Below are 18,597 nucleotides of genomic sequence, written 5' to 3'. Positions count from 1 at the left end.
TCAAAAGGTACACAAGACGCTATAATTTCACTCCTGGAAAACCTGTACACCAATCTTAATAAAACTGAATCTGCGGCGGCCATGTTTTGTGACCTATTCAAGGCCTTCAATTCCAATCTTTTCTCAATCAACATCGACAAAACAAATGTGGTCACGTTTAGATGTGACATAGGGGAAGTACACTTGGAAAAAGTAAAATTGAAAGGTTGGAGAAAAACAAATTTTTAGGGCTCTACATTGATGAAAATCTAAAATTTGATTCCCATGTCGACTACTTATGTAAAAGACTAGCAGCAGGATGCCAAGCAGTGAGAGTTTTTTTTTTTTGGTACCTTGGGAGCTGTCTGACTTGTCCATTTAGTCCAAGTCTCCAGAAAACACTGCAGCCTCTTGGGCTTATTGCGTTTATTCTCCCATCTTCTCATGACACCCATTCCATTAGTCTTGTTCCCTGTACTAGTTTGTACAGGTTTCGTGTTGGATGTTCGTCATATTCTTCTGGACGTAATTTCGTACGTCCATATATTGCCTGCCTCCTGTGATTCAGTGCCTCACATTCGAATAAGACGTGTAGAGCTGTTTCTATTCCTTCGTTGCATAATCTGCAGCTGAGGTCTCCGTTGTACAGCCCCATTTTATTCAGGTGTCCCCTAAGCGGACAATGACCGGTTTGTAACCCTGTAATTATTCTGAGCCAATCCCTACTATATTGAAGTAGTTCTTCGGTTCTTTTCTCGGACGGTTCCCTAATGAAGGGGTTATTGTGTTTGTTGCCAGGTACTTTTGTCCAGTACTCTGTGTGTGCTTCTTATTGGTCCATGTCTTAATCTGGTTTCATACCAATGATTTTGGAACCTCCAGAGCTGGTTCAGGACCTATATATGAAGCTGATGATCCACATCTAGCGCATTCATCAGCTTTATCATTACCTATGATTCCTGAATGCCCTGGCACCCAGTACAAAGTTAATTTGTTCCTGTTTGCAAGTTCATTCAGTTCTTCATGGCATTCCCAGACCAGTTTTGATGTCACCTTCGGGTTTGTCAGAGCCCCTAGTGCGCTCTTGCTGTCTGTTAAAATATTGATCCGCTCATTTCTTTGAGGTCTCAATTCAATAAGCCTTGCACACTGCAAGATAGCATACACTTCCGCCTGAAAGACAGATGTGTATAGTCCTTCGATCCATTTTTATACCAGGTGTACTGTCCATATACGCTGCTCTCGTCTCTAAGCATTATTTTACAGCTTGTATTTGTTAATTGAATATCCCATATACACGTTTTACTTTACTAGACTTTGTTAATAAGATGTTCAATTCTTGGGTAATAAAGCACATTTTGATTTGATTTGATCTGATATTTACGCAGTACAATTTAAAAATCAATTACTACAAAAGAGCTCCCTTTCATCGAAGAAATAATATATATTTGTGCGAGTTCCACAAATCCGTTGAGGTGTGAGTTGTGGGTGAACAGAAATATACCGTGAAAAGGAAAATGAATATAACCGTTTTTTCACTTACCAGGCATATGTGCTTGCAATGCGGTGAACTGACATACAAGACATTCCGAAATTTTGAATTGCTTGTGTGCTGTGTACCGAATCATTTTTGCGAACGTCATAGATTTTAACATCACCTCCAGTACTGGAAAAATATAAAATTATTTCACAACAACGAATAACATTAAAGTGCCAAGAGTGATGAAATGAATATTCAATAACTAGTTACATTGGTTACCGAGAGACAAAGAGAAATTGAAGAAATATCTGGGCATTTTCAATAAAACTTCTATTAACATATTCTCATAGCTAACTGGCCAAATATTGAATGATGAAATTATAGAAGAGAACAAAATCCAAGCTAGTGAGCTATGGTCAAATGGAATGGTAATAAACGTTTTATCTGCTACTGCTAGACACCATCAGTGGTATAAGCGTTAACTGCGAGTACGAAAGTTATATGTCGAAGTCTTAAAAATGACCGACCACGACCTACTAACCTGGATTTTGTTCTCTGAATAGTGACTTCGGCCGTGAAAGCTTTTGTTTTTTTACAATTTGTAACTATTCAATATTTCCCGTATATTTCCGAAACCAAACGTGCTAGTCTATTTTGGTCTCTTTTTTACCCAAAAATAGACAACTTTGCCACAATTCAATCTAATCTCTTACCGTTTACGAGATATCAATGCAAACTCATCTTTGAATAGCCATGTGTATGTATTTACATTTACCTTCCACTAACAATCAGATTATCTCTTAGTTGAATGGTCAAAACACTTCCCATATGTTCCATCCAAACTCTAACTCTCGCTTCACTAGGACTACATCTTCGGTCAAATAATCGAACAGAACCATCACCACAACCCACGGCACACAATCCAAGTTTTGTGCTATGATAGTTTTGTTTATCAACAAGATATCCATCATCGTCATCCATTTGTCGATAGTTTTTGAAGTTTTCTTGGCACACACTAGAAAACGTCGAGTCGATGCAAGTCACTGGACTGTCTGTTCCTGTAAGACATGAATATAACTTTATTTCTATATAATATATATTGATTCAGAAGGATGACTACTCCAGAAACAACTCCACAAACACACACTACGGGTAAGGAGTCAGAATCATGATGACATTCTGGAGAGTTGCATTACATGTCCAAAGTTCAGGTGAAAAACACCTTACCCCTTGCCTCTCATGTGGAACTATGATTTTGTAGGTAAGTGTGGCAGATACCCGACGGAAAGACAACAACTAACCCAGCTAATGCTGCGCAGAGAGCTGAAGTAAAACCATCAGGCACCTATGCAACGTATTCCATTTGGAAAATCCGTTGCAAATTACTTCCTGCATATGAAAAGCAGAAATTAACAGACGAATGTTTGAGTTTGTGTTATTTCAACAGTGGCTTCAACAAGATTGGAAATAATATTGCAAACGTATCGTTTATTTAATGAGTAATCATTTTCTCCATGCTCTTTTATCCGACAGTATTGTTGTCTGTCACCGAAGATCAATGTCAAACATACTCACCAGTATGTAAATCAAAGGCTATCAATTCACGTTCAGCATCCCAAAATCGTACCAGTCGAGAATCACCGGCTGTTATTAGAGTCTGAGTCCATTGTTCCCATGTCATCACAATACCTTAAAAGAAATTAATGATGTTTTCAGTATTTCATTATTCTGTATGATATTCAAACATGCATCCATTCCACGCTATAAAATTTAGCAAATGCTTTCCGGAAAACTATTTGTCCTCTGACTCAAGGCGGATTTTGAATTTGTGCGAATATCCTCGTAAATTTTGCTGTCCAGTGTTAGGACCTCATAGAAATTAAAAGAGTGACCACCTACACAATCTGTTTTAGAGTATTGTGCAGGTCACATAAAATCCAAAGTATATTGCCATTCGGTAACCCGATTTAATTATTAAATTTTTTGCCAGTATATATGCAAACTTTGTCTGCATTTTGACCGTCCGATTACAATGAAGTTGTCAATTACATCAAGCGAGCAAAGCCTGTATTCTGATATCAAAGTAAGCCTTTCCAAATTTTATTTTACCGTGTGGATGACCACACAAGGTGTATATTTCAGGGACATGCGAACTAGATATAATAACTATAGTTTCAGTAACAAAGAACAAATTCTTGAAGTATTTTTGCAAGACCATGTCAACATTTCCATTTTATATGAATATCTATGTAAAATGAACGTACCTTCGGAATTTCCCAACCTTATTATATAACTTCGCACCAATAGGCAAATTTTTATTGAGGATAACAAAAATTTTATTATAGGACCTAAATAAATTTTCTTGGGCCTACCGTAGGGGCTCTCCGGTGAGTCCTCTTCTTTTTAAAACTCCATGAAATAATTCCATAAAATATTACCCTTTTGACGTATGCAGATGACCTTACAATCCTTATAAAAGATTTTTACAACAGTAGAATGGGTAATCTTATGAACGACAGGCTCAGTTACGAATATTACTGGAGTTTTTTTTTCCCAACACCAAATCGTTATTTTAACATCTCGACACGTGTTTCGGTCACCAAGTGATCATCTTCAAGAGGAAGATTAAACTGGAAACTTCCCTAAGCTAACGCTATTTATGCTATACAGGTATACCAACCTAAATTAATTTTACAATTTGCCTTATCTATTATTTTACAATATGTCCTTATGTAATGTTTACATGTTATAGCTATACATAAAACAATTTTCAGCTATATAAAAATTAATTTCACAATATTGCCTATCTAAACTTATTTTTACAATGTGTCCTTATGTAGTAATAAGTAAATCCAACAATATTATTTTAACAAGCTATATAGTATGATATTTGGTATTTGTCCGTCATAGTTATTCATAATATTATTATGTTTACTTATTTCTACACTCTCATAGGCATCTAGATGCCTGTTGTTCTAACTAATCTTAATGAACTGAAGTCTATGGAATGATTTTGTTGCAAAATATGATGGGCGACTGCTGATTTTTCAGGTCTTCCATATTTTAAGTGTGCTATGTATTCCTTGTATTTTACCTTTAATAGATCTTTTTGTCGGTCCATAATATTTTGCATCGCAGTCCTTACATTCAATTTCGTAAACTCCAGACTTTTCCGTTTTCTCGACTTAGTCCTTTGGACTTCCCAAAAGACTGTAGTGTATGACTTTTTTGAAAACCACCTTCTACCTAGTTCCTTGAAAATATTTCCAAAGTTTTTCGTATATTGGTGGTATGGAACTGAAATGTATTTATCTTGGTTTTTGTCCTTTCTGAACGTCGATATTTCATTCATTCTTCTAAACTTCTTCTTTCTTATTATGTCATCTACAATACCCCTCGAGAAACCGTTAGTGGCTGCTATTTCCTGTATTGTACGTTTTTCTTTTGTGAACCTATCATGTGTTATAGGGAAAGTCAAAAGATGCACTAAAAAATAACACCCAGCACGTTTGTGCTGTCCACAGTGATGTGAACTGTTAGGAATATACCTGTACTTGCTTGTTTCTTAGCCTTCTTGTTAGCCAAATCCTAGGAAAATACTTTGATTTTGACTTTTCTTTCGTTTCCATTTAGAATCTGCTCATGAACAGGTCTGCCAGATAGGGGGACAAGGGGTTTTCCATGGCTGTTCCTTCCTGTTGTTCATAAAAGCAACCTTCTACCTGGATCCGATTTTGTTTCATACACACATTAGTAAGAAAAACAAATTCATCGATTTTGTAATTATCGAAATTATTTTTCTCTAGTAATTCCCTGAGGTATTGCAAGGTCTGTGGAATTGGGACGCTAGGAAATGAGGAACTAACATCAAAATAAACTAAAATCTCACCTTCTTGCAGAACCATGTTTTTTGTATGTTGTATAAACTCCAAAGAGTTTTTTATACTAAAACCTGGTTCCGCAATAGACAAGGCTTCAAATTCCCTAGTGAGCCACTTTGCTATTTGGTAGGTAGGAGCTCCAATAGCTGACACGATGGGGCGCATTGATTTTCCGGTTTGTGGATTTTGGGAAGCAATACAGTTTCGACACCGTTGGGTTGGAAATTTGTAGCTTCCGTTTCAGTTGAGGGGTAAGTATGTTGTCACATTTCTTGAGGACGTCTTTTACTTTGGCAATCATCTTTGGTAACGGGTTCCTGGACAATTTCGCATTACTACATAAGGACACATTGTAAAAATAAAATTAGATAGGCAATATTGTGAAATTAATTTTTACATAGCTGAAAATTGTTTTATATATAGCTATAACATTTAAACATTACATAAGGACACACTGTAAAATAATAGATAAGGCAAATTGTAAAATTAATTCAGGTTGGTATACCTGTATAGCATAAATAGCGTTAGATTAGGGAAGTTTCCAGTTTGATCTTCCTTTTGAAGATGATCACTTGGTGATCGAAGCACGTGTCGAGGTGTTAAAAATAACGATTTGGTGTGGGGAAAGAACTCCAGTAATATTCATTACTACACCAAAGGTTCCAAACAGTGCATCCTAAGTACACTCAGTTACATTGCTACATGGATGAAAAAATATAATTTTCAAGTTTCTGTAAGAAACAGTGAAACAAATAATGGAAAGTGAAATGTTATTTCTAATAATCCCATGTTTTTTATTAACCAAATCATACCCATGAAAAATCAGTTCAAATATCTTGGTATCTACCTTACATACCATCTAATTTGCATAAACTCAATATTTTTCTTTAAAGAATATTGAGTTTATGCATTAACTTATCAGGGTGAAGTTTTCCATTAATATTTTTTTTTTCAGTAAAAGTACCAGTCAATAAAAACTTTGAAGTCCAAGAGTCTTTTTTAAAATATCCCTTCACTATTCATTGCAACACTAAAAGAATCTGTGTGCGTTTATATTCGAAAAAACAATGAACAACAATTACAAGATAACTACATTTACCTGAAAACTTGGATTTAGGTTCGTTGAAAGCTTGCCAAGCTGTTATAAGTGTGGGTTCACGACTTGATCCTACATTCGGACGCCACAACTTAACCCCACCATCATCTGAAGCTACCATCAACATAGATATATCATGACTATTTATCCATTCCAAAGCAGTTACTTTGGTATTGATCATTCTTGACGATTTATTTTGTCCAGACATGATCTTTGCTCCTGTTCCCCAATCAAATATTCTGAAAACATTAATAATAATAATAATGGAGGTATGATGGAAAATTAAACTACAAGTGAGTCTGATTCAAAGATGAATACTTATTTTATTCAATTCACGAATATCACAAGTTATAATAGTTAGATTCACCCTTGAAGAGAGATACAAATAATTTGAATTGACCAGTTTTCTCAGAAAACGAGAGAAATCTTAAATAATTTTCTATGTTTTTTATATATACATGTATATGTAAATTTGTATTGTTGACATGTCATAGCTCAATATAATGATGTAACTGAAATATTGACGTTTTGATTAATTTATGTAACATTTGTACATTCAAATGATAATATATTATTATTATTATTATTATTAGCAGAAATAGTACGAATGTAAGTAAAAACAAAAATACCTGCAATCTCCAAAAATCCCCAATGCGAAAGAACACAAAAAAATATAGAAAATTATTACATAAAATGGTTTTTTACAATTGATTTTCCAATATGAAATACATTCATACATCTTAATACATAATTCAACGGGTCGATAGCCAGGCGGTTCGACGGGGGTGCTTTGTTCACTCACTCGAATTGACTGCCGTGTTGGTCGGTGGTTCAAGCCCTAGTCTGAGCGATCGATTTTCACTTGCTATCGTCTAACCCGTGTTAGGAATCACACGTTAAAAGGTAATACCTCGTTAATCCTTAGCTCGCACAAGTTTCGACTTCTGAGGGTTGTCGTTCATAGGGGGTGCGACAGCTGGTTAACGGAAAAACAGCTTTTAAACAGACAGACAGATTTTTTTTCATATATCTGATTATTAGTCGAGCAATTAAACATGCGCTTCATATCTTTAAATTGAACAATGGTATTGCTCCAGTTTTGTTTGTTCACATACCCATTCATCCAGAAATGAGCCTCATCCCTGGAAATTATTTTTCGATGAAAAGTAGGGTTAGTTGTCAATTGCACCAGAGCCCATTCAACGAACATACGTCGTTGTCTATTGTCCTTTATCTTCAGTTCATGGGTCGGTTGAATTTTGGACTCAAATTATTCCACCACATTGCGAATAGTTCTCTCATAGGATGATTATGTCGACCATTTTATGGTTGACAGTTCAGGCAGTATGTTGCCCGAACAGAACACCAATTTTGATAAAACAATTTTATTGTTTGCACGTGTTGTTTAAAGCTATATAATGGCGATTTGGCAAAACAGACTAAATAAATGACAACTAATTTGATACACGCAGCTTCAACAAGATGGCCGTAAAAGTTGTCAAATTTCGGAAGTCCTTGTTAGAAGACCCTGTATAAATATAACAAATAAACTTACGCAAAACTGTCATTTCCAGAAACAGCTATTTGTTGATCAAATGGATGGAGCTGTAATAAACTTGGAGGTACTGCAGTCCTAATTTGAAACATTTGCGAATCTATTTTGTAAACTGAAGCTCTTCTATGTTCCTCATCTGCTTCTAATCTTATGTTAGTATTTCTGTAATAAACACTGAATTAATACTGGTATTTGTGAATATTTGATTCTGGATTGAGGTATGTATTTAACAAAGGTTATAGTACATACGAAGTTATTTCAAATGGCATAAATACTAAATAGTTACCGAACGTCGGCAGTTTCTTTGTATGGCATGGGCGGCGTGGTATAATAACATGGTCCAATCTTTATTTTTATGTGGGAGGTTTTATGGTATCAACTAGTAAATTTATCAGACACTACATTAGTCTTTCATTTAGCTGTTCTGATTTACTTCATACATATTATACAAAGAGCTTGCATCAAGTTGAATTAGTTAAAATGTGTGTACATCGATGGTTTTCTAAATTTTGCCAAGGAAAATCGAGCATATAATAGCCTTATAAAATGTATAACAACACCAACCGCGGCAATGGAAGTAATCACGGGTCTGACCCCTCTGGATCTGTTCGTTAAGGAGGTTGCGTTAATGGCCATGTTACGATTGCACACGGCTGGTGTAAACCTAGAAGTAGGAATGGGTCGATTGAGGCTGGGCCTGTGGCGGGAAGCGCTTACTGCGCAACCTCTGCTGCAGGCAACAAGTGATGCAATTGAACCCAGGTTTGTGTTTAATAAACCCTACAAAATACAAATTAAGCAGAACACAGAGTCAGATGCTACAAATGCAATACGGATTTATACAGATGGCTCAAAAACCAAAGAAGGTTCAGGATGTGGAGTGTACTCCAGATCACTAAGCCTAAGGATCAAATGGGGAATGGGAAGAAATACCAGCGTGGTCCAAACAGAACTGGCTGGTATCTCAATCGCCACAAAAGAAATAACCAAGAAAAGAATTTCGGGCAAAAACATAACAATCTGCACTGATAGCAGACAAGCACTATTAGCCTTGAACAGACACCGTGTTACTTCAGGGCTAGCACTAGAGTGCCACCAAGATTTAGCCAAAGCCTCGGTAGATAATAACATTATCCTGAGGTGGATTAAAGGGCACGAAAGGAGTAAAGGTAATCGCATTGCCGACTCTTTAACCAAGGAAGCGGCTGGACTAAGAATTTTAGGACCAAGTGGCACCCACGGCCTGATGACTTCGACAATTGCGGAACTAGTCAAATGTTACACCCATGCTCAATCTTTAAAGAGATGGGATGAAATCAAAGGATGTAATCTTGCCAGGATCACCTTGGGCGACCCTGGGAAGCTGGCGCCGAAGAAATATCTGGCGATGACCAGGAAAAATCTACTCCTTACAGTAGGATTTCTGACTGGCCACTGTCAGCTAAGGAAACACCTACATAATATGGGGCTAGTGGACACACCTCTATACAGGATGTGTGAACAGGAAGGCACACAGGCATGTCCTGTGTGAGTGCCCGGAGTTATCGTCAATAAGAGAGTCTGTGTTCGGCGAGTCTTGGCCTACACCTGCCGATATAAAGGAGATGTCTCCCAGCGACCTGTCCACCTTCCTGGAAAGGACAGGATGGACGACGACCTAGGAGGACAACTCCTTGGGAGGATGTACAATGGGTCACATGTGGCCTAAGTGCGTGGGCTTACACTCACCCTCCCTACTCTACAGATACAGATGTATAACAAGCATTTGTTTAAAAGCAACATATTTACAATTATAGAAATTCGATAGCAATCAATTATATAAACTAAAAAAACTTAGTTGCAAAATGCAAATCATAGGATTTATGTGAAATATAAGCACCAATATATGTTAATTTCAATCTGTTAACAGGTCTAATACAATTAACTAGTTCGAAAAACTGAAAACGTTAATGTTTCATCATTTTGATGCATTAAGGGATATTATCAAATTAAAAGTAGATTAAATTGAAAGGGATATATTTTTAGGAAAGACTAATTTTTGGGAAAGAAAGGTTTTGACTCTTACCATTTCTATATACCTAATAAAATGTGTGAATCTTCCAATAAAACAGGAGATAGCAAATAATTTTAGAATTAATTCTTTACAAAGTAGTAACTTTCAGACACAAAGTGGAAGAAAAAAGCATGATCCAACAAACAAACCAAATGTCGTCAAATTGTTCAATCTTCAAATTCTCACTAATTTTTCAAACGTTTCAAAAGTTATTCTGCTATTCAGCTAAAACATGAAAATTGGTCCAGCCATTCTAAGTTATAAATGGTGTACCTAACACGACTTTGCAACTTTGTTTTATGATTTTTCTATTTTCACAATACTCTGCCACAGTATACTTATATACAGGAGTGTCCAGGAGTTTCAGTTTTTACAATGCTGACGTATTTGACACTAATGACATTTCTCTCTACTACAATCTCAACCATAGCGTCTAAACACTGCTCAACATAACAACTATTCATATAAACTGCTCAAAAAAATACAGTCGATGAAAACCATGTTGGGCACCTGAGAAAATTGTACAAATGACAATTTTGCATTTGTGTAATATTTAAGTAACCCAGATCATTTGGACAATGATGAACTATATTTCAAGTAGATTTTAAAAATTCATGGGATCGGCAGATGTTCTTATTCGGATATGACAAAATATATTTTCATTTCAACAAGAAAAAAGAAAAGATGAAGAGCGGGTTTTGTTATTCATGAACCATGGTACGAATCCATGCTAAATTTCTTTGTAGTGATTTTTGGGGCCTAATATAGCATATTCATTTATTGATTTGGGAATTCAAGATGGCGGATGAGTTTGCCGATTAGATTATATTAAGGGCTAATTATTAAAATTATTCCTATTCGAATTCATCACTAAAGATTTAAGAATTCGAAGAGCCTATTCTTTTTGAATTATGTAGTACTATTTAGGACTTGAAATAAAAAAGTAATTGTGTAGTGTTCAATCATACAAAAATAGTAGGTTGGGTGAAATCCATGAAATTCGACAACTATGGAAGGGTTGCGTGCCTGTCTTGAACTCGTCGTTTGCGCAGACCTGAGAGACTGCAACTCCTGGGTCTGCATGTAGAAAATTCAAACCAAAAATCACCCAAAGTGGGATTACTGTATATAAGTATACTGTGACTATGCATTCTCTGAAGATCATATATATATATATATATATATATATATATATATATATATATCAAGCACATTTCATTCTATACCTTGTCTGTCTCCAGTTTCTTTCATGAAAAATGGACGATTCGATGTCTCCAACACACTTTTCTTTTTTGTTGGTTAGCGCAAATCTCTTCGAAGACCATTCCACAAACTTTGTACGAACCAAAGGCTTACGACAAAATTGAATTTTATCTTGGTTGTTTTCATTCATAGTATTTTTGTGCATTTTTTTATTTCTGTTAGCCAAAATAGATCTGGAAAAAAAATGATAACCCATGGTATTTAAATCCTGTAAAAACTAACCTAGTGTACTTTGGTAAATCTCCAGTCGGATGAAGAGTGGGGGGACTCTCGCCAGAAAAGTAATTTCCCTTATTCGGACTAGGTGGTAAACTCAAACTGGAATTATTCATGCTGCTCAAAAGGTTATCAGCATATTCACGATGTTCCTGAAAATTTTTCTGAGCACTTGATCAAGTTTAATGAAACATATTACTTACTTTGACTATTGCTCTAATATGACCAGTAACAGTACAGGCCATTCTGGCAACATCTGGATGAGGGTCGATCTCTAACGAACACAAAGCTATCCATATTTTCATGTAAATGGAATTATATCCTCCGAGAGAAGGTAGAATACTTGGACTTCCACAATAATTTTGTGTCAACCCTTGATGACTCATATTGTTGATAGCTGAACTAGAGGCCACTCTTTTCATCCTCTCTAACGAATCTCTGAAAAATTCAAATACTTCACTGGATTTCTGATTTTTACAGAAGGAATCCAATCATCGCCCAAATCAAAAAGTAGAAATTATGAAAAAACTATCAGAAAAGGCTAGGAGACAACATATTGCAGCAATGAAAAGGAAGACTCCCATAATTGGAATTTCATTGAAAATAAGAAATGTACCCCTGAAATACCTAAAATTGCTTTATTTTGTATTAGTATATTCCAAAATTCAATATCTTATATCGGGAATGGCAACAACTTCCTTATTTAAACCAATTAAAAACTTCAAAACAAAATTATGAGGTGTATTTTCGAGTTGAACTACAAAGAGCATACACTCAACTTGTATAAACCAAAAAAACTATTAGATTTGTCATCCTTACATAAATTCAAATTGTGTACCTTCATTCATTCGGACAGAAATAAGCTCAAACATTCAAATTTGACTTTCAAAATCAATGGTGACCAACACAACCATTTGACACAATATTCAGGCAGTCTAAAATTAATGAAAATGAAAACAAATATTCAGCAAAATTCGATTTATTATAAAGTTATCAAGTTTTACAATGAGCCACGCAACGCTTTATAAAAAATTATAAATAAAAAATCCGGATTAAAATAAAAAAAAATTATTGTTTTTATAGATATATTATGATGAGTGCATTTATGTTGATATATGTATGTATATATGTGTATATGTATTTTTTTTCAAGTTTCAGTTCTGAATTATTTTTTTTTATGCTCTGTTCTTACTTAGTTATGTTATGGTTAGTTTTTGAATTATTGTTTTTTTTCCTGCTATAAACATTGTATGTTTCTTGGGAAAATGAATCGTTAGTATTCCTATTATTATAATTATATAGGTATATAAATGTTCGTGTATGTGTGTATAGATATATACTCTGATGTATGTATTCATTTGTATGTTGATAATCATTTTTGACTCTCATAGTATATTCAATCATCTATTTTTTTTTAATTATCAGTTCTGATTTATCTTTTTTTCGCTCTATTCGTCCTTAGTTATGTAATAGTTTTGAATTATTGTTTTTTTTTCTACTATAAACATCTATGAAATCGTTATTATTATTATTAAATTGAGATTTCGATTTTCTTGAACAAGAATGAAAACAGCAGAGTTTTTGGCCAGGGGTTCATCCTAAAAGAGATAATATGAATCCAAAACATAAGGGATCACAAAGGGGATACTTTTGCAAAGATTACAGAAAGAGGATTGGACACAGGAACCACTTTTCCTGATAAAATTTAGTCAAGTTCTTCCTCTACTAAAACCAAAAATGAACCGAAAAATATGTATTAAACTAGTGACTTTTTTCAAGGCGAGAAAATATTTCATTTTGATTTGAGGTGAAAGATTTCGGTTATTCATATCTGTTTACATTTGAGATTTTATGTTTATTGTGTATTGAGTTGTTTTAGTCTTTCTAAGACGTGATGTTGCTTGAAACTTTTGACATGGGTTTCTCCTTCAATAATTTGAGCACGATTGTACTCTTCGGTACCATGTTTATTCAAATTCAGGGAGTAATACCCCTCAAAGTGAATAAATACTCCAAAAAGATCTGTACACAAATCAGAACAAATATCTCAAAAAATTTTATCAGTTTTCACACATTACATCATGATCAATAAAAAAATAACCCCTTATTCCTCACCTACTTTCCATCCTTTTCAAATCTGATGTCATTATGCTGTCTCTATTTGAAGAAATACTGGGTTCCTTGAGAGCAACATTTATGAATGCTGGTTCAAATGCTAGTACCATCCACTGCAATGCATTTATCAGTTCTTTACGTACCATGGGACACATATCGTTGGTAATCATATTCACTAATGTAATTACAACAGAATGATCAACATTGTTTGCGTGTTCGGAACGTTCAGTTACAGAATTTATGAATGTTCCAAAGGCATATACAGCAGCTGCTCTAACCTAAAAAAATATTTACGATTCACGAAAAATATTTTAATTCGAATAACTCAGATCTACTACAAAACATATTTCGTTGAAGTTGTGTTTTTGTAGATACTATGCATCTTATTTACAAAAGAAGTCAAAAGTGTAACATTTTCTAATTTGTGACTCCTTGAAGTTAATAACAGGGATATTAAAATAATTTTTGGAATATAGATGAGAGACATGTATAACTGGGGAACAAGTAAATTATTCTGAAGTCTGAGTCAAGAAGGGTACTTTGAAGGTCTGTTGTTTCCGAAACTAAAATGTTGAAGAATGTTTGACAAAGTTTTTTACAATATTGATTTAATGGGGGGAATCAACTGACTAAGAAAATACTTCTTCAAAATAAATCAAATACAGCAACAATGTGCACACCAAAAAAATTATATTTATAGAAGTCAAATGAAAACAATAAAGCTTCTCAACTCCAAGATATCTATATAGTCGTCACTATAATACAGTTTAGCAAGAGGTACAGGTTTTATAGATACTTTAATGCTGACCACACCCCAATAATAATAATATAATATATTTATCGATTTCTTTAGGACATCCTAATATACATACATTATTTTAAAAATATATAAATAAATGACATAAATAACAAAAATAAAAACCATTAGTAACAGACCTACCAAACTAACTTCAATTCACAAAATAAATTGATTTATATTAAAGCCAGTCACGGATAGAAGTGAAAGCACAAGTGTAAGTGTACATTATAATTTCAATATTTCGACAATGGTTAGTCATCATCAGAGATTAACATTTGGAGTGCCGAATTAGTGAGATATATCGTACTTTAACCCCAAACAGTATATTCTAATTAAAAGTGGGTAGAACTCGTTCAACAAATGCCCTTTTCCAAATCTATTTCTCTAATAATGATTATTAATTTGCTCACCTCCGGACAGGGATCCTTCAGGAGGTTATATAATTTTTCATGAGCTATATCTCGTACACCAGTCCATCTTGCTTTCTCATAGTGATCCCATAATTTGCCAAGAGAAATGGCCACCCACTGTCTCAATTGGGGACTAGGATCATTCAGTTGTTCCAGACAAACACTGACTAATGAACCTTGCCGTGCTGCTTCCTGTCCATCTCTGAAGTTATTCACTATACATTTTAGTACAAATGCTGCATGTGTTCGACATTCTGACTAGAAAAAAATATGTATCAAAGAAAAGTGCGTTCAACATGAATATTTTTACACCAAAATGATTTTTCTGTTTTGATTCCTTGGTACATTTCACGCATGATTTGTTAAAATTATTAAACTCTCAAAAAATTCTTACGAAAAAAATATACTTACAGATAATGAAGTATCCTGAAGAATCGTCAAAAAGTATAAATGTCCATTATCCCTCACAAGATCAGACTGGCATGCCTGCAAAATGAAAATTTTATATTATACCAATTATTCATTTATCTATTTATTTATTTATACGGGATAAACCCCATTACAGTGTAAAAATTTCACAGAAAAAAGAACAATATAAAAATGTTAAATATAAACTAATACGCTACGGAATGTTTCTGCAGCACACAACTATATAACATTATAAAATACTTTAGGATATAGAATTAAAATTAAAACTATTACTACCTTATGTAAACAATTACCAACTTGAATTATTCAATGATTGTGAAAAATGACCATAAGAGACACCAAAAATACTGATGTTTTTGTCATCTACTAACTTTAGGGTTCTTTCCAAGAGTGTATGTTTGCCATAATTTGTATGATGGAAGGGTATATAAAATAAATGGCTGTGTCTAAGAGTCCTGTTTGGAACATGAATGTTGACAGATTCAAGTAATTCAGGACAAGTTATTAATAATAATAATAATCTTTATTTCAAAGAGTGTTTTACACAAATCAGCGAAAAACAAAAAAATGAAAGTGTCAATTTATATAATTCTTAAATCTAATATCTAATAAGAATAATTTAGAAAGTCTTCTACATTATATGGTTCTACTTCAATGAGGAAGAATTTAACATTTGTTTTGAATTTGTTGATGTTGTTCAAGGTTTTAATGTTCTCTGGTAGTCTATTAAAAAGTCGTATAGAGGCATAAGAGGGATGTTTTTCAGTTGCTACTAATCTATGTATTGGATATGTTACTACAATTACGTGTTTGATAATTATGAAGGTCCACACACTTTGTAAAATTATTTTTATGTTTATATAGTACACATTCATATATATATATATATATATATATATATATATATATATATATATATATATATATATATATATATATATATATATATATATATATAAATATAAATTGCATATACAGTAAGTATGTGATTTTTTTTTGAAAATTCCTCTACAGGTTTCTTGATAATTCATTTTAAATAAACATCTTATTGTTCTTTTCTGAATGGTAAATAAATGAATCATGTGACTGTTCGATCCCCAAAACATAATCCCAAATCTTAGTGATACTTCAAAATTTGCAATATAAATAATTTTTAATGAGTAATCATTTAGATATTTACTTACTACTCTTAAACTGTAAGATAAGTTATTCAATTTTTTTGCTAAGTTTTCTATATGGATATTCCACTGCAAATGCTCATCTAAAAATACTACCAAAAATTTTGAATTCTTTTCTAATTTCATTTCGCTACCAGACAATTTTACACTACTTGGTGTATCTATTTTTTGTTGTTGAGTTCGAAACAAAATAATGTTAGTTTTCTGGACATTCAATATAAGTGTATTTTTTGCGAACCAATTACTTACTTCACTTAAGAAATAATTTTCCTGTTGAGTTAAATCAAATAAGAACTAGTAACTAATAAGTTTGTGTCATCCGCATATTTAGTAATGCTGCAAGATATATTAACAGGATGCTGCAATATTTTCGAGATGTCATTCATAAAGAGTACAAATAAAATTGGACCTGTTATACTGCCTTGAGGAACCCCAGTGTTATTTGTTTTTACGTTAGATTCAACTATCTTTCCATCAATTGATATTTTTACTATTTGTTGCCTATTTGTTAGGTATGATGTGAACCAATCTGATGCAGTTCCAAGAATTCCATACCTTTCGAGTTTTTCACGTAGATATTTATGATTGAGACAATCATAGGCTTTAGATGAATCCAAGAAAATGCCTAACAATAAATGGTTATTTTCAAATGACTTTACTATTTTTTTCTGTAAATTGCATAATGGCTGTCTCTACTTATTTTCCCTTGATGTATCCATGCTGAATGTTATTAATTATTTTACACTTATTTAGGAAGTTCATCAATCGGTCGCACATCGCCATTTCAAACAATTTTGAAAAGGCTGGTAATACACTAATTGGTCTAAAATTTTCTAACAACTCACAATCACCTTTTTTGTGTACAGGAGAAATTAGTGCGATTTTCAGTTTTTCTGGAAATATCCCAAATTTAAATGAATTGTTCATTATAAAGCATATTATACTACTGACTGTTAGCAGAAAGTATTTAACAATACTTGCTGGAATATCATCAACACCACAAGTGTGCTTATTTTTCAGTCTGTGTCCTAAGCTAATAATTTCATTTATAGTGATTGGGATAACAAACATTGATAGAGTGTTGTTTGAAATATCACAGCAAAATTTTTGAGAGTTCAAGTTGTTAAGTAATTGTGGAATTATTTGTACTAAAAAATCATTATAGTTATTTGCAATTTTCTCAGGATCCCCTTGTAAATGTGTATTGTTTCTTTTGTTTTTTCCAGTTACTTCATTATGAATATACCATATTGTTTTCATTTTGTTATCAGATGCTATAATTTTCTGCTGAAAGTGTTCTTTACGTTTTCTTATTATCAGGTCATTATGCTGTGTTTTCATTTCTTTATAAATATGTTTCAATTTAGGATTATGATTTGAGATCATTAGGCATGTATTTAATTTTGTTCTGCTTTCCTCAATCTCCGGATCTTTTAGAATCTGCTTTGCTTTGTTACAAACATGTCTCAAAGGAAAACTTAACTCAAAGGTGGTTTCAAAGATGTTTTGAAATATATTCCATTGTTCATTTATATCAGCATTGTGTATTTCATATACCTTTGACCAGTCTTGTTGTTCCAGATTTTTGATAAAATTATATTCGTACATATTTATAATTTAATTTATTTCCTGTATCTAGTGAAAAACTAAGTTTTTGAGCGGTGTGATCCGAGATTAAAGAATTCAGAACAGTTGTACTATATGACCCTTTATAATTTGTAAATATATTGTCTATGCATTTTTTTGTACTTGCTGTTATCCGAGTATAATCTGTAACTGCAAATACAAAAGAGAAGGTCCATTGAACACCTTGAATGCATAGCATAGATCTGCATCAATTCTTCTGATTTGCAATAGTTTAAGCCCCATTTCTTGTAATATACTCGAATAGTCATGGTACTGTATTTGAAGACCCAACTTGAAAGAACAAAATCTCAAAAATTTATTTTGTTCTCTTTCTAGAGACGCACAGTGCACATTGTAAAATGGAGACCAAATGATACATGCATATTCTAACTTAGACACCACTAGAGCTAAATAAATCCTTTTTAATGCTTCAATGGAAAATCCTGAACAATGACGTAAAGTAAGATGATTTCACACTCACTTGGTTAATAAATTTGAGTTGTTCGTCAAAAATGAC

At 33.4% G+C, this 18,597-nt stretch overlaps 1 protein-coding gene across 1 annotated transcript in view; it reads right to left on the bottom strand.

Annotated features, from left to right (window-relative positions):
* Positions 1-18,597, bottom strand: part of raptor (regulatory associated protein of MTOR complex 1) — a 39,924-nt gene that overhangs the window by 5,625 nt on the left and 15,702 nt on the right. Inside the window, exons 9-19 of the mRNA XM_074171338.1 lie at positions 15,259-15,333; positions 14,848-15,105; positions 13,639-13,916; positions 11,727-11,961; positions 11,530-11,675; positions 11,271-11,480; positions 7,992-8,153; positions 6,440-6,675; positions 3,035-3,148; positions 2,235-2,517; positions 1,523-1,645 (exon numbers count right to left, since the gene is read on the bottom strand). Of these exons, the coding sequence (XP_074027439.1) occupies positions 1,523-1,645; positions 2,235-2,517; positions 3,035-3,148; positions 6,440-6,675; positions 7,992-8,153; positions 11,271-11,480; positions 11,530-11,675; positions 11,727-11,961; positions 13,639-13,916; positions 14,848-15,105; positions 15,259-15,333 (2,120 nt within the window). The remainder of the gene's footprint in view (positions 1-1,522; positions 1,646-2,234; positions 2,518-3,034; positions 3,149-6,439; positions 6,676-7,991; positions 8,154-11,270; positions 11,481-11,529; positions 11,676-11,726; positions 11,962-13,638; positions 13,917-14,847; positions 15,106-15,258; positions 15,334-18,597) is intronic.

The sequence above is a fragment of the Leptinotarsa decemlineata genome, unplaced genomic scaffold, assembly GCF_025532065.1.
Source record: "Leptinotarsa decemlineata unplaced genomic scaffold, Ldec_3_MD MMD2_tig00000010_RagTag_RagTag, whole genome shotgun sequence".
Lineage (NCBI taxonomy): Eukaryota > Metazoa > Arthropoda > Insecta > Coleoptera > Chrysomelidae > Leptinotarsa > Leptinotarsa decemlineata.
Note: the sequence above shows the minus strand (reverse complement) of the source record. Positions and strands in the feature narration are given on the sequence as shown.